The sequence below is a fragment of the Tachysurus vachellii genome, chromosome 3, assembly GCF_030014155.1.
Source record: "Tachysurus vachellii isolate PV-2020 chromosome 3, HZAU_Pvac_v1, whole genome shotgun sequence".
In the NCBI taxonomy this organism is placed as follows: Eukaryota; Metazoa; Chordata; class Actinopteri; order Siluriformes; family Bagridae; genus Tachysurus; species Tachysurus vachellii.
This window is the reverse complement of record NC_083462.1, coordinates 25304126-25330972: the sequence shown is the minus strand read 5'-3', so window position 1 is coordinate 25330972 and position 26847 is coordinate 25304126. Positions and strand designations below refer to the sequence as shown.

General features: G+C 37.6%; 1 protein-coding gene across 1 annotated transcript; it reads left to right on the top strand.

Moving 5' to 3' along the window:
* Positions 1–3428: 3428 nt before the first annotated feature.
* On the top strand, positions 3429–26153 carry exoc2 (exocyst complex component 2). The gene is made up of 28 exons (XM_060866447.1): positions 3429–3546; positions 6391–6518; positions 7289–7465; positions 7616–7742; positions 8695–8814; positions 9799–9923; positions 12513–12593; positions 13058–13203; positions 13366–13447; positions 13737–13839; positions 13918–14036; positions 15025–15138; positions 15246–15370; positions 15458–15526; positions 16667–16824; positions 16919–17040; positions 18754–18815; positions 18930–19010; positions 19133–19192; positions 19381–19442; positions 19817–19883; positions 20306–20422; positions 22313–22454; positions 23456–23511; positions 24738–24860; positions 24975–25036; positions 25169–25228; positions 25646–26153. Exons 2-28 carry the CDS (start codon positions 6401–6403, stop codon positions 25737–25739), a joined length of 2772 nt encoding a protein of 923 aa, XP_060722430.1. The 5' UTR covers positions 3429–3546; positions 6391–6400; the 3' UTR covers positions 25740–26153.
* The last annotated feature ends 694 nt before the right edge of the window (positions 26154–26847 follow it).

Here is a 26847-nt window from a genome sequence, read left to right as displayed (position 1 = left end):
TAGCTTAAGAGTGAATTCAGGCCCAATCTCGAAGCCACTCAGCTTTTATCTTATAGAGGAGGCAGGGCCGACCCCGTTACTTGGTATAACACATTCTTTCGAAGACTAGTTGTCCAATAAAAAAAGAGTGCTTTTAAAATATGGTCTATTATAAGCCTTCACTTTGTCTCTATGTCAAGATATTTGACGCTATATCGTGTAGGGATACGTGCAGGGATATAGTGTACGTTCCTGACCGATATTAGATATTAGAGACGTGCTAAAATCTGTATGATACAAATGCTTTAAATGTAATGTAAATGTAAATGTAAACATCTCTGACACAACACAGAAATTCCATAGAGCCAAATTATATCATTTCTGGCACTATGACATTCCTGCGCTGTGTCGGAGATATTTACATTTACATGATGCTATGGCATTTCATCTCTGTTTCTGAGATGTTAGCATATCTCTAAATGCTATAGCGGCATTTATATATAGTATCTCACAGAAGTGAGTACACCCCTCACATTTGTGTAAATATTTTAGAATATCTTTTCATGTGGCAACACTGAAGAAACTGTGACATACTGATGCAGAGCATGACCCCCCCCTTAGGAGACTGGGCTGCAGGGCAGTATTCCAACATGATAAAGACCCCAAACACACCTCCAAAATGACCACTGCCTTGCTAAAGCAGCTGAGGGTAAAGGTGATGGACTGGCCTAAACATTTGCATCCTCAAACCAAAGGTGGACGAGCGCAAGGTCTCTAACATCCACTATCTCTGTGATGTCGTAATGGAGGAGTGGAAGAGGACTCCAGTGGCAACCTGTGATGCTCTAGTGAACTCCATGCCCAAGAGGGTTAAGGCAGTGCTGGAAAATAATGGTGGCCACACAAAATATTGACACTTTGGGGACAATTTGGACATTTTCACTTAGGGGTGTTCTCACTTTTGTGGCCAGCGGTTTAGACATTAATGGCTGTGTGTTGAGTTATTTTGAGGGGACAGCAAATTTACGCTGTTATACAAGCTGTACATTCACTACTTTACAGTGTAGTAACGTGTCATTTCTTCAGTGTTGTCACATGAAATCTGTCACATGAAAAGATATTTACAAAAATGTGATATATATGTTATATATGTGTGTGTGTGTGTGTGTGTGTGTGTGTGTGTGTATGTCATTTCTGCGCTGTGTTGGAGATGTTACCTCTAATATGATTGGTCACAAAAATAATCCCTACATGATCTAATCTGTAGCATCATATTAACTCACTATCATTATTACATATTGTATGCAACACATTTCTTCTCCATCTTCACCTTTTGGCCATTTTCTCCTCTGCTACACAAAAGCCTCTTAAAAGTCCTCCTCTCTACTCCTAACACTTTTTAACCTTGTGAGCTCTTTTAAGGGTTAAGATGATTTATGAATAACCTTTATCTTTACTAAGATCTTCTCTTTAATTATAAGGGGAAAAGCTCAATTTTTTTAAGAATTACATCACTAGGAGCAACTGTTTGCTCTAAGAATCTGTATGAATATGGTGCTTATGTGTATTAAACTTCAGAAAACTTTAAATTGTACAGGGACTGCAGCCAAAAGCCTTTCAGTAAAATGACTAATCTGTGATGTAATATGTGTGGGGTGTTAACATGGAGAGACTGCAGTAATTATGCTATTCTTCCGTGAAAAGTACAGGAAGTTGTGAGCTGGATATAATTCTCAAGATACATCACTATCAAGATATTCACTGTGCCACACAAAACACAATATGCTTCAAACCACAAAGGCCAAAATGTTTTTGATTCTTCTGATTAGGAAAGCATAATTGAAAAAAATGACTTCCCATGAGTCCTCATCAAAGGGAGAGTTTCTTCGCCTTGCACAGATAACAGTACAGGCTGGGTGGGTGGTCTGCAATGAGCAGTGCAGTGACGTCTTGGGTGACTAGCATATGAATTGTGTCTGATTGAATGATCTTTTTAAGGCAACCAAGCTGTATAAAATGAGTTCACTTAAAATGTATTTGAGTGGGCAAACTGTCACTGTAATGGCTGGTTTATTCTTTAAAGTAGAATATTGAAAGAACATTACCTCAAAAAAATACAAATTTTGTTCCAATCTGCAAGTATAAAATGAGGGAGAGGATGGTGATGTTTATGGCGGGGATGTTTATCTTTTGCATATTAATAAAACCTGAACATACTGTACAGGATATAGACTTTCTTAAAAATGTTGTTTCATATTTTGCTAGATTTCTGTAGTTTTTAAGCATTAGGAGGCTCATTAGTCTGGTTTCTCTCAAGGTTTTATCCCACCGTTGTTTCAGAGAGTTTTCCCTTCCACCAGAGCCTCTGGCTTGCTAATTATAGAAAAATCTAAATCCTTGTAGTACTTGTGACAATGTCCAATGAAAATTCTAGTCCCTGGTTTAAAATTCGCTCTAGTTACTACAGTTGTGTTGTCAACATCGTCAGCAGGCATGGCAAGACTATATTATATAAAAAACACCTTTAAGGTGTTTTTGTACAAATCATCGTGAGCTAGGTAGCATCTTCAGGACGTATTTCCCAGGGCTGTCAAGTGTCACGCATTGAGAGTGACAGTCACGCATTTCGGTCTTTCGTCACGCTCTCCCGCCACACATCGTATTTCTCACGCAGAAACACTTTTTGACTATTTATCATATATTTAATAAGCCGCAGCGCCCAAAATGTATCAGTCCGCACCGCTGTCTCTATGGAACCGGGCAGGAATCAAGCGCGTCTCACCTGGAGCTCTTAGTCGAGCCTGACACTTATCAGCCAATCAAAAAAAAAAAAAACAGGCTACACAATAGCCAATCAGAAATATCACTATCGTATCTGGGTAAGATTTAACGCAACAACCAATGAGAAGAAACATTCATTAGAGAGGGCATTTTCGATGTCACGCTTGCCTGTCTTCAAAACTTGAGAGCCCTGTATTTCCGCTAGTGGAACAAAAACCGACGAAACGTGTGAGAAATGTCAGTTACATAATATTAATTTCTAATTTACAGAACTGTTGTATAAAGAACTCGCAAGTGTGCAGACATGCTGGTAATAACTGCATTCACTGGATATTTTTATTTCTAAAAAAAAAATCTTGTTGATTTCAGTTTTAAATTTGAGTTGAAATTCCTCAGGATGAAGAATTTATTTTTTAAAGCTAGAATTTACATGCTGACATTTTTATTTTGGGGGGGGGGGGGCATTTTGAAATGATAACTTGCTATAAAAGGCATTTTGTGGGACATTGTGCTAGGTTTCAGATTTAAATAAGAATAATACAAAATAACCTTCCTGGATTTAATTGATTTTTATGTTTAAATATAGATACAGATAGATCAGGGCAGAGGATAGATCTAGGAGAAAGGATTTCCAGAGGAAGCAGATGTTTTCAGAGTGAATAACAAAACAGGTTTCTAGCCATACTGCCTGATTGGGGGAGGAGTCAGAAACCGAGTGACCCGGATGTGCTGTTAGCGGTGCAAAAACGTCTAGGGCCTGCTTTCATCTGAGCTGTTGGGAATTACGTGAGTAATAATGTACTATTTTATAAAATATCCTGGACGCGGTAGTGAGAGTGCTAGAAAGATATGACAAAACTGTGTTTTTTTTCTTGTCGTGGCCCCGAGAGAGAAAATGCCTCCTCTCTGGTAGCTTAAAACGTTAGCTTGGTGGCTAATTGTTTTTAGCTTGCTAGCAGAATTTTGGGCGACAAGAACTGGAGCAGTTTGTCATCGTTGTCAGCGACGCATATGACATCAGTTCGCTTTTTAAAAACATTATTCTGCACACTTGACATTTTTAGGCTAAAAAACAAACAAACACTCATTCCTTTGCTATACAATCGCACTACATCAGGAAGAAAACAATGGCTTTTTATTATACAGCTCGTTATTTCCATGGTTCAATAGCTTTACTGTATTTTCATGTAAAATATCATGGTACAAGAATGAAATTAGAAATTATTCATTCATTTTCAACAGCAGCATCTCAGTAGTGCCGTTTGTGCACATTACACTTGTAATGATTTCTATACTAACATCTAAACACTACATCATCTAAGCTGATGCTTTGTGTATGGAGGTTTCATTTATTTATTTTTTTATATTTCATTTTTATTTAAGAAATCTTCAGTGTCACTGATGGTCTTAATGACAGAGAATATTGCGTTTTTATCTCTTATGACCAAGGAGAATTATTGTCTTATTAACTTAAGCGAGGTCGACCTTCATTATAGCTGATATAATGTTATGGACAAATTATGTACATAAATAAAATGGAATCATTTGCATATTGAAGAGGAATGTAGTGGATTAGGAAAATATTCAACTCCAAGCTGCTAACAGTAACTCCATTTTGTGTGTCAAACATCAAACTTCTTTGCAGTTATTTCTCACTTACTCATGCTCAGGTATAAACTAGGGATGTACCGATACCACTTTTTCTCTTCCAATCCGATTCCGATACCAGGGTTTGCCAGTATCGCCCGATACCTATCCGATATCTGTGTTCTTTTCTACCTTTAAAACTAAAGAATGTTTAGTTATTAAGATTTATTTGTTTCTGGCAAAGAAATACAAAAATGCCCTTTACTGGATGAAAAATGAAAACACAAAATAACGGATCGGTACATCCCTAGTATAAACCTGACCACAGATATGGAGTTCGACTAGATGATGAGCCAAACCTACTCCCAAGACAGCACACAAATGCGTTAAACCGTTTCAGTCTCTGAATATTGTATCTTATATGTTCTAAATTTAAGAGAGAAACACGATCCCCTGACACCTCCAGTGTTGTTAGACATTACAGCAAGGAGTGTTGTTATGCTCTGCAGGAAAAACAGTTTCACTACTTGCAAAAGCACTACTGGTTTGTTTGAAAGCATGTTTAAATGAATCTGTTCATTGTCCATGTACATTGAACTGAAAATTTAGGATGCAACTTGATTGTTTTAGTAATTGATTAAATAATTGCAATATAACAATGCTAACATTTATCAGATAATTTGTCACAGAACGGAAACATTGTCAGGTGTTTGTGAGATACCCAAATGACTGTAATGTGATGCAGTTCTGTAAATTATAACATCCTGTTTGCAAATATGCTGTATGTGCATTACCCCAGTTTGTTCAATGACATCAAATTCAAAATGAGGGCAATATAAATATCCTCTGGCTGTCTCACTAACTGAAACACTCTGATTTTTGCTGTGTGTACAAGATAGATGATTTGGGGTTGACCTTTAGTTTTCAGGGACTTGAATCAGTGAATTGACTCTTTTTGGGCTTGACTTAAATGTGAACTGAAAGCAGGTCTGCAGCCTGATGACTTGGCACAAGATACTTTAAAAATATGACAGTAAATGTGTAATACATCCAGAGAAGTTCAGACAGCTGAGCAACACACAGTGAAGTGTTATTAGTTCTCTGTCAAAGGCCTCTCTCTCTCTCGCTCTCTCTCGACTTCTCAACTAATTACTAAACTTTCATGAATGAAGTCGGTTGAGTTGAGCAGGGAAAATGCAAACTGAGTTCAAGTCTGAGGTCTCTGGGGATTAGGCCTAATTTCAAAAGTGGTTGGGGTTTCAGAATGCATGAATGTCACACTGATCGTTTGCAATATCTACTTACACATCATGTACTTTGAAGGGCTACATTTTAGAAGGCCTTAAATAGATCAAGATGTGTGCATACGATGGTCACATCCAATGTCTGTGCCCTCACGTCATCATCTCGACAGAGAAGAGTGTTTAGTAGACAACGTTTTAAAGTGTTTAAATGACCTTGTGAATAGACACTGAAATGCAGAATTGGCTTACGGACTGAAACAGTGATTGGAACAATGGAAGTATTTGGCATAAAAATTTATAGGTAGACTGTAATAAATTCATATGCACTTTAATCTGTAGCTTGAAAGAAGGCAGCTGTAAGGTAACAGTCCAGTCATATGCCATATGAACTGTGAAATTGTTACAACACTACACTTGGTACACGAACACTCTCAGTCTTTATTTCATCAAGGACCGGATGGAGCGGTTTATTTTTTCTTGTCTGCAGTGATTTTTTTTTTGCTCTGTAAGTGTGCATAAGAGGGTTTTGTAATATGTGTCCTTTAGTCGAACTGAAAAACTAGCTTGTCTCCTAAACCTTTAAATGACCTTGTTTTAGGTTTTTCTAATAAAGTTTACAGTAACATGACAACATAATGTAAAGATCTAAAAGACTGTGAAATTAATACATGTAAAGTACTCATGGTGTTATAAACCCTATCTCAGATTCTCTACCTGTACTACATGCAGTTAAAATAATGAGCAACAAATAACTTTTTTCTTTACCACCACCTCTCTCTTTCTCTGTATTTTTCTCTAGTTTGTGAGCCATGTCTCGTGCACGACAGCCTCCGCTAGTTACTGGCATTTCACCCAACGAGGGCACACCATGGACTAAAGTCACCATCCGAGGAGAAAACCTGGGCACTGGACCTAATGACCTTGTTGGTGAGCTGAAGTCATTTCTGCTTCTTTTGAGACCTTGCATGCCTCAACATTTCTGTTTGGCTCTACGGATAGTATCTTTTGATTTCATATATATGTTTTATGAGTAACTATGTTGGCTTTGTAGAAGCCAACATTCTGTTTTCCTATTTAAACTTGGACAAAAATTTATCAAGAGTAACTCCTCGAGCCATATGCACCAAATTCGGATATGTTGTAGACCCTGGTCTGAAGTTTGTTGCTATTACTTATCTAAGCGATCCGAGTACCGGTACTTCCGGTACCGGGTCTCAAAATGGCCTTTTTTTCCCATAGACTTCCATTATAAACTTTGGAGGTTTATAACTCAGCAAGCTTTCGAACTATCTACACCAAACTTGGCCAGCTCCATTAAGGTGATACTCTGAACAAAGTTTTAAATTGGTGTATCGACTAGCCTTTCGCTTGTGCCGCAGCCCCGCCCCCAAAATATGCAAAATCAAAAAACTTTTTACAACATGGACATGTGACATATCAAAACACTGAGAACAATGAGGGGAACTTCCTCATAGGTATTCTGATGACGTCACATGCTCGTCTCCACTTACCTCCAAATGTTTTGGCACCCTAGCTTTCTGTTTACTTGCTTCCAAAAGGAACACTGACCCGTATGTCCACTTGCCACCAAAAAGCACTGGCCTTTGCGAATACTTGCATCGTCAAAGCCAACATCAAAGTTTGTCGCAACGAACGTTACAAATCTAGTTGGTACTTGTTTGTCTCTACCGCATCAGGGCTGTCCATCTGTGGGCATAACTGTCTGCTGACGGCTGAATGGATGTCTGCCAGCAAGATCGTGTGCCGTGTCGGACCTGCTAAAGATGACAAAGGCGAGATCATCGTCACGACCAGGAGCGGAGGCTTAGGCACATCCACTGTTTCCTTCAAAGTCCTCAAAGCTGATAAGATAGGTTAGAAGTACACTTGTGCACACCTTTGCGATGATGTTATGCATTCTGGTGCATATTAAAAGTTCAGTTTGATCCATTGGTTATCGACGCATATACTGTACTGCAAATTACTCAAATGTGTGAGTTGTATGTTTGTGTGCAAATGTACAGATATTCTAGAGCAGTCTGCTGTGTGGGTAGATGAGGTGAATTACTACGACCTGCGACTAAACCGAAACAAGGGCATTTCCCCACTGTCTCTGCGGCAGGCCGACCCACTTGGCATCGAAACCGATAAGTATGTCAAAGAAGACACAGACATTCACAAACAAAAATAAACCTACAGAAATGACTGTGGCGATGGTTAATTGGTCCCCTGTCAATTAGAGCAACACTTAACCATTCACAGGCATCTGTAAGACGATGAATGCGAAAGAGGCAGTCAGTGCATTTCTCTTTTTTTGGCTGCCTTGAGTAACAACTGACTCAGAATAAGAAGACAACATACAGTCATCTCCAGAGTTATTGGCAGCTTTTTTAAAGATGGTTAAAGATGTTAGTTTAATCTCACGTTCAAATTTGCTAGAAATTATAAATGAACATTGAAGAAGATGTTTAGAGAGATCACGAGAGGAGATTTTTGGGAGAGTCTCGGGATTTCCAAATCTACACCACCTCTCTGCCAGCAAACTGGAATATGTGCTAGAAAAAAATATTTTCTTTCATCTAACCACAAGCATCTGCAGATAGAGATCACTAGACAATACTGAACTTTTAAGTGAACTGGGTTTTATGGTCAGAGCCATGTGGGACATTAAAATGTTTTTTAAGTGAAAGTCTATGTGTTGTAAAAATAGCTAATTTTCTACAGAGTCAAAGTTTGTAAGCCCCAACGTGTTCAGTGCAGGACACTTGATTTCTTCCACTTTAGCTTAGCAAATCATTTCTTATTGTACAAAAGCATGCAGATTATGACTTTGCATTGTGCACAAGGTTAATGTCCATATTGTTAATGTTTCTATAGTGAAGGGAAATTGTAATGCTAGAGCATACAAAGACATTTCCGATAATTGTGTGCTTACGACTTTGCAATAACAGTTTGAAAAAGAACCACAAAATCTTAGAGCACTGTAATAAATATTTAACATGTAATTTTTTCAAATGTACAGAGACACACAGGCGACACTTATTTTATCTATTGTATTTTATTTGTTTGCTAACCCTTGGTCATATCTCATCATCTTTTGTAGAGGAAAGGTTTTGGAAAAAGAAAAAAATTTAGAGAGTTTGTTTCCGGGGAAGAGCGGAGATTTCACAAGTGAGAATTTCTCTGCCACTTGGTACCTGATTGAAAACCACTCCTCAACCAGGTTAGTCACCTCTAAGCTTATCTGGCACTTATGAATGCTAAACGGAGCACAGAACATGATTTTAAATAGAACAGGGAAAATAGGGTCCAGTTTAACTGCAGGTTTTTATTCCAACCAGACAAACAAATCTACTTAATCAAACAACCATGTGCTCCTATAATATTTGTATTGTACCAACCTTGAGTAGCGTTATACACCTCCACATCTGAACTCACTGAGCCAACAGTGTGAGCTGTCAGATAACTCTCAGATATGGTCTAATATTTTAATGAAAAACAGTTTGTTAATGTAAGGTTCAAATTAACTAACAGATTGGGGGGAAAATGTGATATCAATGATTTGACCAGGCAATGATTGCTGGTGCCAGACTGGCTGGTTTGAGTAACTGCTGATCTTAGGCTCACATACGACAATCTATAGAGTTTACTAATTGTTTCTAATTGTATATTAAAGAAAAAACAACCCTTTAGCAGCAGCTCATGACAATGAGTTCCCTTCCCAGTCACCAGATCTGAATCCAATTGAACGTTTCTTGGGATGTGGTAGAACAGAAGATTTGTAGCATGAACGTGCACCTGAAAAATTTGCAGGAATTTTGTGATGCAGTCATTTCAGCATGGACATGGATCTCAACAGAATACAAGGCCAAAGACTTAAAGCTGTTTTGAGAACAAAGTGAAGCCCTACCCTGTGTTATTATAGTGTTCCATGATTAGCTAAGATCAATTGCTCATAGTCTCCAAAACAAGTTTAGGGCAACTTTAAATACTCTACATTACCTAGTTTTCCGAGCTTATCAGTGAAGTGATAATTAATCTAAACGCTTTTTCAGTGCAACCGCTTATAGACAGCCTGTCTGCTACACATGATTGTTTTCTAAAGCAATATTTATTTTCCTGGAAATAAGCAATTATAGGAGGAACCCAAACTCTTCATATTGCTTAAAAAAAAAACTCATTGCTTTTTTTCTCCTCTCTGTGCTAGTTTTGAGCAGTTGCGCATGGCAGTGGGAAATTTGAAAAAGCAGGCAAGTAAGAAGAATGAGGGCAGTCTGGCTTGTGTGAAAGGAGGACTCAGTACTTTCTTTGAAGCCCAGGATGCTCTAGCAGGTATGCACGAACCAACGTTGCATTTCCAGGATCCTTTTGCTCATGTTATGGAAATCATTATCTGTTCTGCTTCTCATGACACAGCAGATTTATAAATAAAACAAACGAGAACTAATACATGGGTGGATTAATCCGGATTTCAGTAAATTGTGAAAAGTTGGGGTGGTCAACATTTAGCTGCATGTGTGTATATAAGAGTGGCAGGTACCATGGGAGGTCAGGGGGACTGGTGAGAATGATGTGAGGCTGATGTAACAGTAAGGGTGGTATTTGAATCATGTTTAATAAGATTATTAACATTGTCCTGAGAGGAAGTGGGAGTGAATTTAAAGGACGCCGCATAGATTCCCAGAGAAAATTTCCAAAACTCACATTGCCCAAGTCAAAACACTGAGTGAGGACACAGGAAATGATCCACACAGCACTCAGGACCTTAGGGGCCTGAAGGTTAGCTCTGACGTCACCAGTCTTTCTGTGTGGGTTTGTGTATTGTATGTGTGTGGGAGCACACTGCATGTCAAGATCTCCATTAAAATCATATGTGATAATGCTGTCATGAAGCACATGGGAAGCAGTCTGTGTGTGTCTAATGGTGTGCATCTGTGTCTCTGTGTGTGTGTGTATGTATACACTGTGTAATGTGTGCATGTCGAACATCACTTTCTGGAAATTATACCCTCTTTCTGTTATAATAACCTCCACTCTTCTGGGTAAGCTTTCCATTTAATTTTGGAGTGTGGCTGTAGGGATTTGTCCATGTGTTCACACGAGCGTTAGTGAAATCAGACAATGATATCATGCAAGGAGGCCTGGGGCAAAGAGAATGTTCCAATTTATCCCAGTGTTGTTCATTGGGGTTGAGGTCAGGGTTCTGTGCAGGCCACTAATGTTGGAGTTTTTTTTTCCACGCCAACCTTGGCAAACCACGTCTTTATGGACGTCTCTGTATGCATTGGGCCAATGTGATGCTGGAACATGTTTGGGCCACTTAGCTCGCGTGAATGGAAATTTTAAAGTTAAAGCACACAGTAACATTTAGGGCTGGGGCGATTCAATACTATCCCGATACTTTTGTGCCGATTCAATACATATTGCGATTCTGTAGCTATTGCGATTTATTGTTTAAATTGTGATTTTTGTTTGCTTAATAAAGATTAGACAATGGCAAATACTTGATCATACCCTTAAAGAGACTGTATATGAGTTATATTAACAAAAACAATGCATCACATCTTTCTGAATTTTTATTTCAGGAGCATACACATACATAGTGCATAAAGAACCTTGAACCATAAAACTTTCAAGTACCAAAAACAAATATAATATTTAAATGTGCAACACAATAACTAAAAACAATACTCTCAGAAATAAAATAAAAGTGCTGTTAAACTGTTCCAATAAATAACAACAAATAAAAAAGCTCCAGACCAATTTATTTAAAATTGAACTAGATTTATTTAAATTTTAAACCCTAGACTGCAACTAAAATATGCTACAAACTTAAACTGAAAGTTCCATTCAATCGCTACACCACGAAGCAGCTCTGCAAGATTTGCCCCCGTGTGACTCTCGTGAAAGGCTCTGGTTTGGAGCACGTGAGAAGACAAATACCAGTCATCTGTAATGTGATGGGCTGTCAGGGTTACATAGGACTCTGTAGCTCGTGATGTCCAGGCATTACAGCTAAGTGCGACTTTTTGAGCTTTGCTTAAACGTTTTTGTACTTCTGACGCAACCTCGTCATAGATTTTAGGCACGACTGTGTCTGCGAAAAGCTTCCTCGATGGAATAACGTACCTCGGCTCTAAAGTATGGATCATATTTCGAAAACCTGCATTTTCATAAGGTTGAATGTCTTTGCAGATAAAAAAGAGCAATCGACTTTGTGATGCGTTTTGCCTTCTCCGAAGTGCATGGTAATTCACTCAATGTCACATCCAGAGTTTGTTAAGATGCTGCAGGTTGTTTGGCGTTCAGCCCAAAATTCAGCTCGGGAGCAAGGTGGGCACTCAAGTTGGTCATATTGCCACAATATGCTATCACTGTATGGCAGAGTTTGCATACCATTTTAGTCCTGTCCAGCGCAGCTCTTCCTGGCAGTGTGTACAATCCAAAGTGTTTCCACACTTGTGATTTAAAACGTGAAGGTGCAGAAACAATTCTCAAAGAGGTTTGCTCCCCTGCCTCTGCCATGGTTTTGCTTTCTCGCGCCATCTTAAAACGGATATGACGTCGTCTAATACAGACAACACCAAAATACCCTCTGTTGGAATAAAAGCGATAACGTCTTCCCACCACCTCTCTGGAAAAGTAAAATAATTAAATATATATCGATTCTGAGCTAAACAAATTGATCTCAAAATCGTTTTAAAAAGAATCGCGATAGTTTGGTGAATTGATTTTTTCTCCCACCCCTATTAACATTCTAGACAATTGTGTACTTACAACATTTTGTGAGAAGAGTTCAGAAATGCCCATGTATGTATGCCATATAGTGTATGTTTCTCTGCATGTCTGTGTTCATTTCAGTTTGTGTTGGGGTAGCAAAATCTTCCACAAATTAAGTGTCTACCATTCTCTTGTTTACAGCAATTCATCAGAAGCTCGAATCAGATGGCACGGAGAAGGTGGAGGGCTCTATGACACAGCGATTAGAGAATGTCCTCAACAGTAAGATCATTAAGAAGCTTGCTCTTGTGTACATAAATAAACACACACACACACACACACACACACACACACACACACACATTCTCACAGTTAGAACCCTAGTTCTCCTTGCTGGATGTTAATTTGAAAGATGTGATGAAAGATTAATAAACACACTTGTTTCCTGAAGCACATGTAAATAAACCAATCACACTGACAAGCTTTCATCCTAACTCCCCTCAGTGCCTAACTGTCTCTCGCTCAGCCAGTGCAGGGCACAGTGTGGAAAACAGGAATAATTTGGCCAGCTGCCCTGATTATTTTTTTATTGTAGTTCAAGGTCTTGTTCTAATTAAAAGAATCTGACCTTAGTGCATACAGCAGGGCCATGGCCACCCAAGCCGAGGAGACCGGCAGAATGGATTTCATCTGTGTGCAAGCTAGAGATCTTTAACTCTCTTTCATGTGTTCTCTTCCTCTTACAGGGGCAAGCAATACCGCAGACACTTTGTTTCAGGAGGTTTTGGGACGAAAGGATAAAGCCGACTCCACACGCAACGCCCTCAATGTACTTCAGCGTTTCAAATTCCTCTTCAACCTGCCACTCAACATTGAGCGCAACATCCAAAAGGTGAGACTCGTGTGAAAATGCACAATACACAGTGTCCACTGTATGGGAATCCTTTGGTTTAGTATGTAATATGCAGTAGCTTCTTATGATGGTGGTTTGTCTTGTAAAATATAACATTATCTCAATACTCTAGTAGATTCCTGATGTTTCTGTCTCTTCTAGGGGGATTATGACGTGGTCATCAATGACTATGAGAAAGCAAAGTCCCTGTTTGGAAACACAGAGGTTCCTGTCTTTAAAAAAGGTATATGAGCCTAAGAAGAATCCATATTTTTTTATGCATGATGGTGTCAATATTTGACAATAATTACATGTACATCACTACCGATACTAGTTTACTTAGAAAGGATATATCAATACTGATGCCAGGTCTGTGTGCAAAATTGTATATTTTCAGGCTAATGACCAAAGCTATTTCAAAGTAAAGCAGCCTGCAAACTAATCCTAGAAAATATCAAAAGGGTGAATTATTGCATGTTCTTTTAATGATTAAATAATCTGATAAAACACATTAAGCATAAAACTGTGTACAGTGTATACGGAGGTGGAAACACGTATCAGTGCTCTGAGGAATTTACTGCTGGATAAGTTACTGGAGATGCCTTCTACTCTGCATGATCAGAAACGCTACATCAGGTGAGTGAATATTGTGCGGGTTTAATGATTACTTTTTAGCTCAGTACAAAATTCTACTCAGATTTGTTTGCTTTACAGGTACCTGTCAGACTTGCATGCTCCAGGTGATCCGGCATGGCAGTGTATCGTGGCCCAACACAAATGGATTCTGCAGCTGATGCAGAACTGTAAAGAAGACTTCATTAAAGAGCAGAGAGGTCTGGGAACACACATACTCTAAACTTGTGGGCTTCAGCATCAAATCTTTTCTTTAGTTGAATTGGAAAAGCAATTACATTTAAAAGGTTCTGTAACAAGGCTCTCACGAGACTTATGAGCTCTCTTTATTTATCTCTCTCTGTATATATGCACATAGTATATATCAGTGATGAATTTGATTAATCTTTTTAGCCAGGTTCCATACTTTCATGCCATAAAAAAAAAAAAATAAAGGTGCAGACCTTTCATTTAGTCATACAGTCACAAAGACGTATTAATTAAACTCTTTAGTCACACTATTAAAAATTACAAATCCCAAATTTGTAGGCTTAAACTAAAGCCCTTAAGTTGCCTTGGGCTTGAGAGTTCCACTTATGGTCCTGATCTTCACTTTGCATGGCCTTGATGTAAACCAACACACATTTTATTGTTGTCAGATTTATTTGATAGTTGTATCTTCACTATCTTGGGTGATCTCTCTCTGAGTGGACTGTGTTCATAAGACCATGTGGTGTGCCCTTGTGTGTTTAGTCAGCGAGCAGCATATGTGTGGTCTGGTCATGACCTGACAGAGAACAGGAAGTCCTCAGTTCCACAGAGTAGCAAAGGAGGGGAGCAGCCTGACACTGAGAAATGCAGAATGAGAAAATAAAAAAGTCTGCAATGTATGAAGGCTTTATAAAGTGAGGCAAGACAATAAAATCCTAAAATTAAAGAACACGTCAGATTAACATTTGGTCAAATATTTTTCCAAAAAGAGAAGAGATTTCAGCTTTGAATATAAAGGATTTTGTGTGTTTACGCGTAAAGTGTCCAAACCAGTATTAACTTCCATTTCTCAGTTTCTGGTGCCCACTGAAAATCAAGTGGAACCTGAAAGTCCTTTAGTGCCATCTAGTGATGAAAATAAATATAAATTTTAATATTTCCTTCTCTAACACAGTGTTTTGTACTTTATCTCTTTTTACATGTTGCGTTCTTCTTAAGTGGGAGGTGGAGTGCTGGAGCTGGATGGAGAACCTCGTTCATCAGCTCTGAACAGAATCAGTCACACTGCCTCACTGAAGAGAGGCAGCAGCTCCCAGACACCTAGAGATGACTGTAAGGATCTTTACTTCTGACTTTCAGTAATACACTATTAATCTGCTGTATCATTGTAAGTAAATAGTAACTGCATTTGTGGTAATTTTGATCATCCTCTCTCTTAGCCTGGCAGTTCAAGAGCCCTCAGCAGGTCAGGTTCGTGGAGAAGCTATCAGATGTTGTCATCAGTCAGCTGCCAAATTTCTGGAAACTGTGGATCTCGTATGTTAACGGCAGCCTTTTTAGTGAGGTATGTGCACAGATGAGAGTGTATAGATGAAATTTGTTTAGGTTCATTGGCTGATACGCTGTACAATGTGTGCATGCTCTCTGACAGACTGGGGAGAAGTCGGGTCAGGTGGAGAAGCTGAAGAAGAACGCCCGACAGAGACAGAATGACTTTAAAGTGAGTCTTACAGCCTGAATACATGCCAAATTACTTGTCGCATAGTGTATTATAAATGTCTGTGTACCACAAGTACTGATGGGTAGGTCCAGTGGGTTTCTCTATAAGTCCACATTCCTTTGGCCAGTATATGACATGGTTATTCTGATCAAATACCAGTCCACAATTTACAAACTTCAGTTTAATTGTTAGGAATTAATTCAACAACTTCAATTAGACAAATTGAAAAAACAAATTCAACAACAAATTCAGAGGCAAATCTGAAATATATAAGTAGCTATGTTAGGCATACTTGTCTCATGTTCTCTGGGGTTCTTTTGTTCATGTTCATGAAATGTGAAACTCCTTGCTGTACCCATTTCAACTTAATGTTTCCTAGATAGCCAATATTAATATTTGATATTTACAAGGACAAAATTGCAGATAGCTTTGTAAAGTGCGCATTGTCTATATTTAATTCAGAAGCTAGTTAAGATCATTAAAATTAGCTAAGAGACAAACATTTTGGCTGGCCTTGGCTTAATAATTTCCGGTCCTATGCCTCACAACCACATGTTTCCAACACTCATTTCAAACACTCATTTTTTGTATTCATTTGGTTCAGATTCAGTTTTATGATTTTACAACGAAACGATAGAAAAACAAGTCTCATTTAATGTTAATTTGGACGATATAAATTAAGAAAAAAAACTGTATGGTTTTTGAACATGAAAAATAATGACAAAAAGTCAACAAAAATTCTTTCTACTCAGGATGATTCTAAAAAAACACCAAGCTGTCTATTTACAGGCATACAACATTTACTGCATTAATATTTATTCAAGCAAGTCCCATGAAGCAAGGATAAAACTTAAAACCTCATAATTTACCAGAAAAATACACAAAAATGAAGCAACATAAAATTTTTAATCCTTTTAGATTGAGAAAATATTTAAGCTACTTGATTTATAATGGAACAGTGATATTACCTCAGCACTGGAACATGTTAAACTCGCTATTGATTCATCATTCCCAGTGGATCTTCCAGTGGATCTTTTTTAAAAAAAGTGTTGAAAAGTCTAAAAACTAGCTGTCACAACAGCATTCACAACATATTTGGTATGATTGATAATAAACCTGTGTGTGTGTGTGTGTGTGTAGGGCATGATCGAGGAGGTGATCAGGCGTTTGGTTCAACTGGTGCGCGGTGCTCTGTTGCCCGGTAGTCTCTCTGAGTCTGAGCTGCGTGTGTACGGGGGCTGGTATACCCGGGGCCCCCTCACTGGAGCCTGGCTCACACAGATCATACACACTGTCAGGTGAGAAAACAGAGGGCCTTACTGACATTCTTATCCAAAACCTAAGGTGTTATTGTAAAGAGCCTTCTTTCTTTTTCTCATCTCTGACCTTCAGGCTGAGTCATGAGGCTCTATCGGCTTTAGAGATTCCTAATGATCTACTGCAGGTGATTCAGGATTTGCTGCTTGACCTGCGAATGCACTGCCTGCTCATCACCCTGCAGCACACTGCTGAAGGTGGGTCACTGTGAAATAATAAATGTTGCCACAGTTACGTTCATTCATACATATTAAAGTGTGAATAATGCCACCTAGTGTGCCCTTTACAATCTTTTGTGTTTCAGGATCATTCTGATTTGAAATGGGATTAAATCTAAAGTATCCAAAAACTTTGTCAGAAAAACTATGTGTGCCTTTTCTTTCAGTAACTGGTGTGACCTCCTTGAGCAGCGATAATTTCAACCCAAAGTTTCTAGTAACTGGTGGATTGAGGAATATTGTTGTATGTCTTGTTATATGACCCATGTATAGTTCTAATCTGCTGGTACATTTCAGATTTCATGTATCCATGAATAATACCAGCAAAGCAACCACACACCATGATAATGCCACCACCATGCTTCACATTTAGGTTGAGGTTGGAACATGGAATGTGGAATTTTTAATGATTTTTTCCATTAGGCTTCTGGCTTATCCACATGGGAGCAAACTTCTCATGGGCAGCACTGTTCTTTTTGGACAATAGTGTCTTGCTTCTTCCTGTTTTGCCATTCTCACCATTTTTATTCACTGTTTGACTGATGATCGACTGATGAACATTCACATTACTCATGCAAGACTGTCCTGTTCTTTGGGACTTCTTATTATAACACATTAAAAATCTCTATCAGTACATGTTAATGTATAATTTGAAACAAACAAATGTAAAAACTATAGTGTTTTGCAACATTTGTATAATTGTTCTCTATCTGTAGAGATCTGTTCACATTTCAGGTAAAATATATGCATAAATATAATACAGAAAAGTGTCAATGCTTCACAGGCTTCCATTATTAATTGTGTTACCTGAGCTGGTAACCAGAGCAGGTAGCAGGTTTTTTAAAAGCTTAAAGTGTGAAAGCAAATAAAACCACTTCAGTGAATACAATCCAACACAGAAAGTCCTAAGTGCAATTATTTTGTGAATCGCTGTTTGTCAGTTATCAACCAGTCATTATGCTGCTGGTGCAAATTAAGCACAGCTTTTCATTATATTTTTTATCTGATTTTGAGGCTGATCTTGACATGACTCACTGAAAGAGTCTCTGTCTGTTTTTTTCATCTCAGACATCTTGCTTTGACTATTACTTTAAAAGAGAAATAAACTTTTGCGTTATCTTTATATCAACAGACCTCTTCACATGTTGAATGATAGTTCTCAGTGAGTGCTTTAGAGGCTGTGGAACTAATAATAAAATTTCCTACAAGTTTCATGAGAACCATTTAGAGTTGTATAGTCAAACATGTCAATTTGGTTTTTCTTCTCTCTTCCCTAGAACATGTCAAAAATATTGTTGCACACTATTGTCCTGTTGGACTTAAAGGCCAGTAGGGGGAGGTAGAGAGCAGCACTGCACAAAGTACAGTGCTTGGCATCTGGTTCTTCTTATGACCATTAACATGGTTGTATTAAGGTTACCTAAATCAATCCCCACTGAATTGTGTAGGTTTATGATCATTACTATGCAATCATACCTGAGAAACCATAGTGCAGCATGGGACTATAAAGGAAGTCAAGTGTAATATGCCTAATATTCTCAGTGATGAAAAGGGTTGAGATCTGTTGGTTTGAAATCATTTCAAAACAATTGGGCAAAATAATTATGTTTTTTAAACATTTGAGTAAAATAATTATGGCCCTTTATTATCTTGTTGTTATTTTTTCTATATGTAATTATTGTTTTTATTTAGATGTCAAGAGACTTCCAGAAAAAGAAGACTGGATTGTAGATAACGAGGGGATCACATCACTGGTGAGATACTTTTATGCTTTCTTTTTTTTTATTATTAAGTCTGAAGATCATAATTGAAAATAATGTACACAGAATTGAATTATTGTGTGTAATTTGTATCTGTGTGTGTTGCAGCCATCCCAGTTTGAGCACTGCATGGTGCAGATGCTGCAGTCTCTCAAGGAGCCCATGGAGTGCAAACATGGAGAGGTCAATGTAAGAAACTCTTTACTGTTTATATCCCAGTGCAACTCTTTACAAACACAATAAGTGAATTGCATAAGAGGTGCTGTGGTTTTGATTATCTTTTCCTTTCCAACCCTCTTCACGTTCTGTAGGTGTTTCAGCTGGAGCTAGCTCAGAATAAAGCCTGTGAGCTGTGTGTGGGCATCATGAAGGTGTGTAGAAAAGCAAACAGTGCAGATATCCGTTTTCACTCTACACCATTGATGATGATGGTTGTGTTTTGAGTTACCAGTTGCAATGATGTCTCAGTCAGTAGTTTGAAGCATAATTACAAATGCATATGAGTCCAGACAGCATTATGTGGAGGTGCTGATGACTTGATGACTATGATGATTTTTAGGTGTTCATCAACTGTCTGGAGCAGCTTAGCACCAAGACTGATGGAGACATTGATACCTCCCAGTAAGTTCTGTGTGAGTTTGTGTGTTTGTATAAAAAAGGCTATCAGAACAAATTTTACATAAAAATATATGTATTTTATCTACAGTCCTCACCGCAAATTTTGGAACAGTAGGGCCTATTGTCTTTTCTATACACTGAAGACAGTTGGGTTTAAATTCAAAAGATAAATATTAGCTTTTATTTACTGATATTTATACCTAGGTGTTTTGAAAAACTTTGACACCTTTGGTGGAAGACCACCAAATTTTATGAGTTATTATTCAGATGCATTTGGGTGTTTTTATTAAATGAGTTTTTAATGAATTTGACAGCCCTCATGCTCATGCACCTGTTAGTGTTTTGGATAGTTCTAATATTCTGATCTCTGTGTTTAGTTTGTCTGTAGAGATGACATCGCCTGATTTCTTTGGAAGCGTTCACGAAGACTTTGCTCCATCATCAGTATGTTTTTATAATTTTCTCTTTCATGATATCTTATGATGTTTTATATGTCATAACCTTAGAATGATAGAAAAATAGCCTAAGCACATAATAAAATAGAATGAACAAGATATATATACTGTGCAGAAGTTGGGTGGTTTCCCCTTGCATGTGGTGAACGGGCTGCAGATTTCCCCTCCGTCCTGTAGCTGTTTGCTTTCAATCAATGACATTTTCTGTTATTCTCTTACTCACCCTGCATCCCCTTCACTTCTTGCTGAATGACTCAAATGTTTTATAAAATCTGATGTAGAATGCTGGCTGTCATATCACTTCACTCCTCATGGCTTTTTTCTTATACATTGCTGTGCAGAGAGCTACAGTTTAAGGCCTGTTCAATAGACCGTTAATGGAGTTGTGTGTGTGTGTGTGTGTATGCACAGGAACAACGTCTTCTCATAATTCTAAGTAACTGTCAGTATTTGGAGAGACACACTTTCCTTAATCTTGCTGAGCACCTGGAGAGACATGGCTTCACCACAGCCGAAAAGATCACCAGAGTAAGCAAAGGCAGACATTCACACACCTACACGCGCGTGTGTGTGTGTGTGTGTGTGTGTGTGTGTGTGTGTGTGTGTGTGTGTGTGTGTGTGTGTGTGTGTGTGTGTGTGTTACTTTTTGTTTTGCTTGTTGGCAAATGATTCATGGACAAGCTTCTCAGAAGTGGCATGAGTGTTCTCATATTAATGCCACAACAGTCAGACAAGTGATATAGGCCTAATATACCAGTCATTATGTAAGTTATTACTATAGAAACGATTATTTATTAGATCAAGCACATTCATTTACATCTTACAGCTGGACCTGCTGTCCAAATCAGGCAAAATGAAGGAACATCAGATTCATGCTGTAGTATAAAAACAAGAACAGAGCCGTTGAGTTGTAACATAGGTCTGTGTGTTTCAAAGAAATAAATACTAGCTGTATTTATTTCTTTGAAACACACAGACCTATGTTACAACTACAATTACATGTAGTGAGGTCAAATGGTAAAGTTATAATTATCTTATTAAACAAAATGGTACTAGTAAACAACTAGGGATGTGGAAGCTCCATGGACAACTAAACTGACCCTGTGGTCCCTTAACCTTCAATTGCTCAGTTGTATAAATTAGATAAATGGACATCAATCTGGATCAGGCCGTCTGACTGAAATATAAATGAATACAAAGTTTTTACATTAGTATTAGTTTGGACATTAAATAACAAGAAGATTTTATTAGCTGCTCAAAACACCTACTCAAAGAAAATTGGAGCTGAATTTTTTTTATTGGCTAGTATCTTTTAGTACCAAAGGTTCCAGTTCTTTGTTTCTCTGTTAATGCCCAGTATGAACAAGTATAAACAAGAAGCAGTTTATTGCTCATTACACTGTTGATTGTTTATTGCTATGTGCAACACCATGTATACACACAAGCACAAAGTGTATGTAATCTGAACTTAATCTTAACCTGAAATGCCTCAGTTGCCAACTAGTCTATTTCTTGTTAATACTTTAGTTTTGAACTTTATATGAATTTGATCAGTTGATCTGAAGGTCACAGTGATGAGTCTCTATAAATCCTGTTTCCTTCCTATCAGTTGTTCTTGATGTATATTAATATATGGGCGGACATGCTGATGGGTAGACAGGTGCACAAGCATTACCGTGTTAATATCAGAATCAGAATCAGAAAGAGCTTTATTGCCAGGCATGCTTTCCCATGCGAGGAATTTGTTTTAGTGACAGAAGCTCCACAGTGTAACAGAATGACAGAATGACATACTATATAGACACATTGTATGTACACATGTACAGGTGTGAAATGTGCAATTAAAATATACATATACAAATATAGGCAGTTTGTATGTACAAATGTGCAAGTGTGAAAATGTGCAATTGGAGTATACAATATATACAATTTGTATGTACAAATGTGCAATTGTGAAATGTGCAATGAAGTGTTGTGTGTTCCATGTGTGTTAATTGTTCATCAGATGGATATAGAAGTCGAAAACTTTGCTATCTAACATTTTTGCATCGTTTTGCAGATTTATTGGGCTAAATAAAGTCTTTATTACTGTTATTGGAATTTGGATGATTCAGCTATACTTAGTAAAAAGTATTGAAATGAAAGGGGGGAAAAAATCACACTTAGCAATCAATTCCTTTACATTTCTCATTAATTAGGCGGTGGTTTCTTAACTTCATGTAAATGCAGTCAAGCTCACAGGCATGCATGACTGGTTTATTCATTTTGTGTGTGTGTGTGTGTGTGTGTGTGAGAGAGAGAGAGAGAGAGAGAGAGAGAGAAAGAGAAATCCTTATATGTACATATGTGTGTGTATATATGTGTGTATATACATACATATATTTGCTTATCAAACATGTCAACATGTGTTTGTTTTAGGTGAGCATCGATGCAGTACGGCAGTTGGATGATCGCCTGCTTGAGTCGTACATTGAGAAGAAGTCTGATCCCATTGTGGGATCTCTGGAGCCAGGAATCTATGCAGGCTACTTTGACTGGAAGGACTGCCTACCACCTACAGGTACTGCTGCTCACTGATGTTTAGTCTGATGTTTTTATTATTAATGCAGTGATAGGAGTCCACGTTTCTTATGAACTGTTTTTATTACGAATTTATACGTTTTCATGTTTCTATGAGATTAACACTTTTTCCCATAACAAAGTTAGATATTTCAGAAAAAAAATACGTAGTCCTCAAGAGACTGAGTGGAAAATGTTTTACACACTGAGACACACACAACTGCTTTTTTCTTTTTTCTTTTTTTTTTTAAAACTTTTTACAGCTTTTTTTTGTAACTTATGCATTTTTACGCTTGCTCTCTTTTGTTAAGAAATGAGCCTCTTTTTATGTATAAAATGTTAATTTCAAACATTCACCATTCCGAGTCTTCACTAATTTGTTATCCAGAGCTGCATGGCGTTGGACTACTGATCAGAAGGTCATTAGATCAAATCCCATGTCCACCAAGGTGCCATTGCTGGGCCCCTGAGCAAGGACCTTAACCCTCAATTGCTCAGTTGTATAAATTAAGAAATGTAAATGTGTAAATTATGTTTAAAATCTAAAGATTCAATCCAAATGCATCCTCAGCATTATTGCTCTCATAGTAAAGAATCTGAAGGTATTTCACGAATTTCATAGATTCACATTTTTACAGAAATTTTTTTTGCAATACATGTGCAGAATATAATGCATCAAGTCAAAGATCCTGGAACACAAGAGAAGTTGGGTCAGGGAATGAAACCTCACCTGAAGCGTTTAGTAGTTGAAATTAAAGATTCTTGCAATTATACATCTAAAAGATTTCAACAAGGCAGTTCATGCCCATGATAATAAGCGTGCTACATTAATTCCACCTTAAGCAGCCCCTTGACATTTATCAGGTGTGGGAAGGAATGACAAAAACCCTGTATGTGTCTGCATACATCAGTGTTTACTTGTGTCACGTGTTTGTGTAACATTCTGCCACTTTCTGTGTCTCTGTTTCTATCCTTCATTCTGTATTTGTCTCTGTCTCTTAGGTGTACGGAGTTATTTGAAGGAAGCTTTGGTCAGCATCATCTCTGTTCATGCTGAGGTAAACTATAAAACCTTATCATACTTCAGGTTTGTCTCAGTCTTTATGTTGTTACTTTTATTTTTGCACATCATCCACTTCTGCTATGAATAAGCTAAAGGGTGTGTCCCTGTCTGTCTCTGCGACTAAATTCGAAGTGCTCAGACATTCTCCTTTAACACACTAATGCTCTAACTGACAAGGTTCCAGAGTGTGCTTCAAAACAGTTAAAATCTGCTGTAGGGTCATGGCTGATTGGTCAAAAGGAGCTACTTTATTTATTTATTTTCATCCACAGTTTCTGTTAATGTAACAAAGAGTTTACACTTTAAGGTTTCTCAGTAACATGACAAATTATTTTTTATTTCACTTAAAGAGAGTGAAAATATAACGGCAGCCTGTTTATAGCTGCAGTAACACCAGTCATTTGTGGCTTGTCCATAGGGGCAGGTGGGGCAGAACTCCGCCAAATATATCAGCTGTTCATTAAACATTTGTTTTATAAAGTTATTAATATTCTTGATTCACAACACCATACATCTTAAATTCTACTAAAATGTTAAGTACATCTTCTGAATAGACAATGATTTTGAAAGGCTTTTTAAATTTTGATAATTTTGTGTTGGAGAAGGAGGAGTAGACCTGGTCAGTTAATGACATGGTTGCCAGATTGGGCTAATCTAAAATTCTCTGTGGCTTCCAAGATCTTGTGATTCTTGTATCAAACAATAATTGGGGTGATCTGAAGGCTGTGAGTCCAGAATCCAACACCACCAAGCTTTCACTGTTAGGTCAGTTTAAGCAAGACAATTTGCCCCACATCTCTTATATCCTTATATAATTTCCAAGACATTTTGCTTAAAAACTTTCTGCTCAGTTGCAATTCAGTCAAACCAATCATTGTTGTCTGCAGGCTCATATATGCAGAAGAGGACTGAGGGTGCTTTCCTCTCAGTGTGTTATCTCAGAGCAAGCACTTGATAGTTCTCACCTTTTTTTTTAGCTGGTTGCTGTCACATGATGGCACAGGAATTGGCAGATGACCAAATTATAAATGTTTATATACAAATCAAATAAAAAGGGCCTTGGTATTATCTGTATTTCTAGTGTAAAACTAAAGAGGCAAACTTAAAAATACTTGAGGATATTCTTGTCAGTTATGTTTTTGCAGTAGTTTCTGTGTATTCTTTCTTGTCTTTTCTAATTTTTTTTTTTTTTTACATTACTGTACATTTTTTGTCTGCTAGGTGTTCAGCATTTCCAAGGACTTGGTTTCACGTGTTCTGTCAAAGATCGTTGAATCTGTAGCTGAAGAGTTGAGTCGTCTAATGCAGTGTGTGTCATCCTTTAGCAAGAATGGTGCACTGCAGGTACACACACTATACATTTACATAATACAATTATATACATATATAAAGGTTGGTATACATGAGATGATCAGATGACTTTGACACATACTTTTTTTTTTTACTTTTTTGTTTTAGGCACGTTTGGAAATCTGTGCACTGAAGGATGCTGTAGTTTGTTACTTGACCCCAGAGAGCCAGTAAGAGTCCTTTCATACACAGGCTCATCTTTCCCACAAATGAAGTGTCATTTACAGTAACCTAATCAGTGAGTAGTGAGTCATGTTTTAGTCTAACAGCATAAAGATGTGATGATTCTTCTTATTTTTCAGTGCTAGCTTTAAGCAAGCAGTCGAGGCCCTGCCACAGCTTCAGAGCGGAGCTGACAAGAAGTGAGTTTGTGCTTTCAGATCCATCTCCTCTTTCCACTAAAGTAAAGGACATAACAGCACATTTTTCCTTGTTTATAAGAAGACATTTATGTGGAGCTTCCAGCATACAGCAGTCTGTAAATGAGTTGCTATAGAAAACATAATGTATTTGTCAAGCATGTTAATGTAAACTTGCGATTTGAATTCCAGCTGCTATTATAGAAAAATAATCAACACGTTCCGTCCGTTTGGATTCAAGAATTCCCAAAAAATGTTTTTTTTTGTTGTTCGACCTTCTGAGACTCTCCGTAGCGCATTAACAAGTGGTTGAATGTTTGAATAAATGTACTGTTGGCATCGAGATCTATTTGTTCAAGGGATTTTTTTTTAAGTGATTCACCTTTATTTATTTATTTTTGACATTTCTGTCTCTCTCAGGCTGCTGGAAGAGTTGCTGAATAAGTTCAAGAGCAGTATGCATTTTCAGCTCACCTGTTTCCATCCTTCTTCTGTTCAGCCCATCAAAAGATAAGCCAATAATCTTCACCGTGCCTAAACAGTGATATACAGCACCAAGCATTTCATATACTGCTAGTACATTACTAAAACTTTGATTACACTGTTACTACATGAATAATGTTTACTGGTTCATTAAAAGGATCCACACACAAATAATGTCTTTCTTCTGTCATTATAGAGTAGAAGGCCTGGGTTTGTGTTAATCTATGAGGTGTATTCATGCAGTAGAAATAAACGCATATATACATATCCAAACTTACATTGTACAATATGAAACCCAGGTTTAACTTACAAACTCCTTGGCATTTCTGTAACAATAATTATTCATAAAAGACTTTAATTTTAATAAAGTGCTTTCCTCCAAATGCAAGTTTCAAAATTGTACACGTCACTGTAAACATAAATAAATGACCTGTGTTATGTTGAATTGAGGTCTGCAGGGCCAGTAATTTTGGGTTTGATTTTGAAAATTTACTAAAACACTAATTTAGTTATTATTGGTGTTGTATTAATAAAATTAAGTAAGTAATATTCTGTATAGTAAACTTTACTCATATACCCTACCTCCACCATCAACACACATGCGCACAACCACACACACCCTGTCTGGTGAGTATGGATACACACCCCATCCACCGTCTGGTACAGAAAGCCTCACACCCTGTCCCTCCCTAGCATCTGGGTTCTTACTGTGTCACTGGGATAACTGAAAACAAAAGTGAAGTAGATATCCGTTGATCAGCTGTGCTGTGAATGAGAAAAAAATTAATCGGTTGGTTAAAATTTGCAAGTTTAAAAGATTGTCCTTGATTGTCCTGTGTGTCTTCTTACTAGAAAAAACTGAAAAACAATTCATTCAAATCTTCAATTTTTTTTAACCATTAATGACTTTCTGAATTATTTTAGGATAATTGCACAGAGTACTTCATATACAGTTTGTTAAATAAAATCAAATTCTCTCTGCCACAATCAATTCAATTACGTTACATTTTATTTGTTTAGTACATATAACAATGGATGTTGTCTCAAAGCAGATTTACAGAAATCTATAAATTCAGGATAGAATACATATTGTGTTGATTGTCGTTTTTGACAGTCTTAAATAGGAAGGTATTGATGTT

What these genes read in the sequence shown, in the direction of transcription:
- exoc2 (XM_060866447.1), top strand. Translation starts at nt 6,401, where the DNA reads ATGTCTCGTGCACGACAGCCTCCGCTAGTTACTGGCATTTCACCCAAC. An exon ending in CAGCCGAAAAGATCACCAGA is followed by an intron (nt 20,423 to 22,312) that starts GTAAGCAAAGGC and finishes TGTTTGTTTTAG; the next exon opens with GTGAGCATCGATGCAGTACG. An exon ending in GCAAGAATGGTGCACTGCAG is followed by an intron (nt 24,861 to 24,974) that starts GTACACACACTA and finishes TTTTTGTTTTAG; the next exon opens with GCACGTTTGGAAATCTGTGC.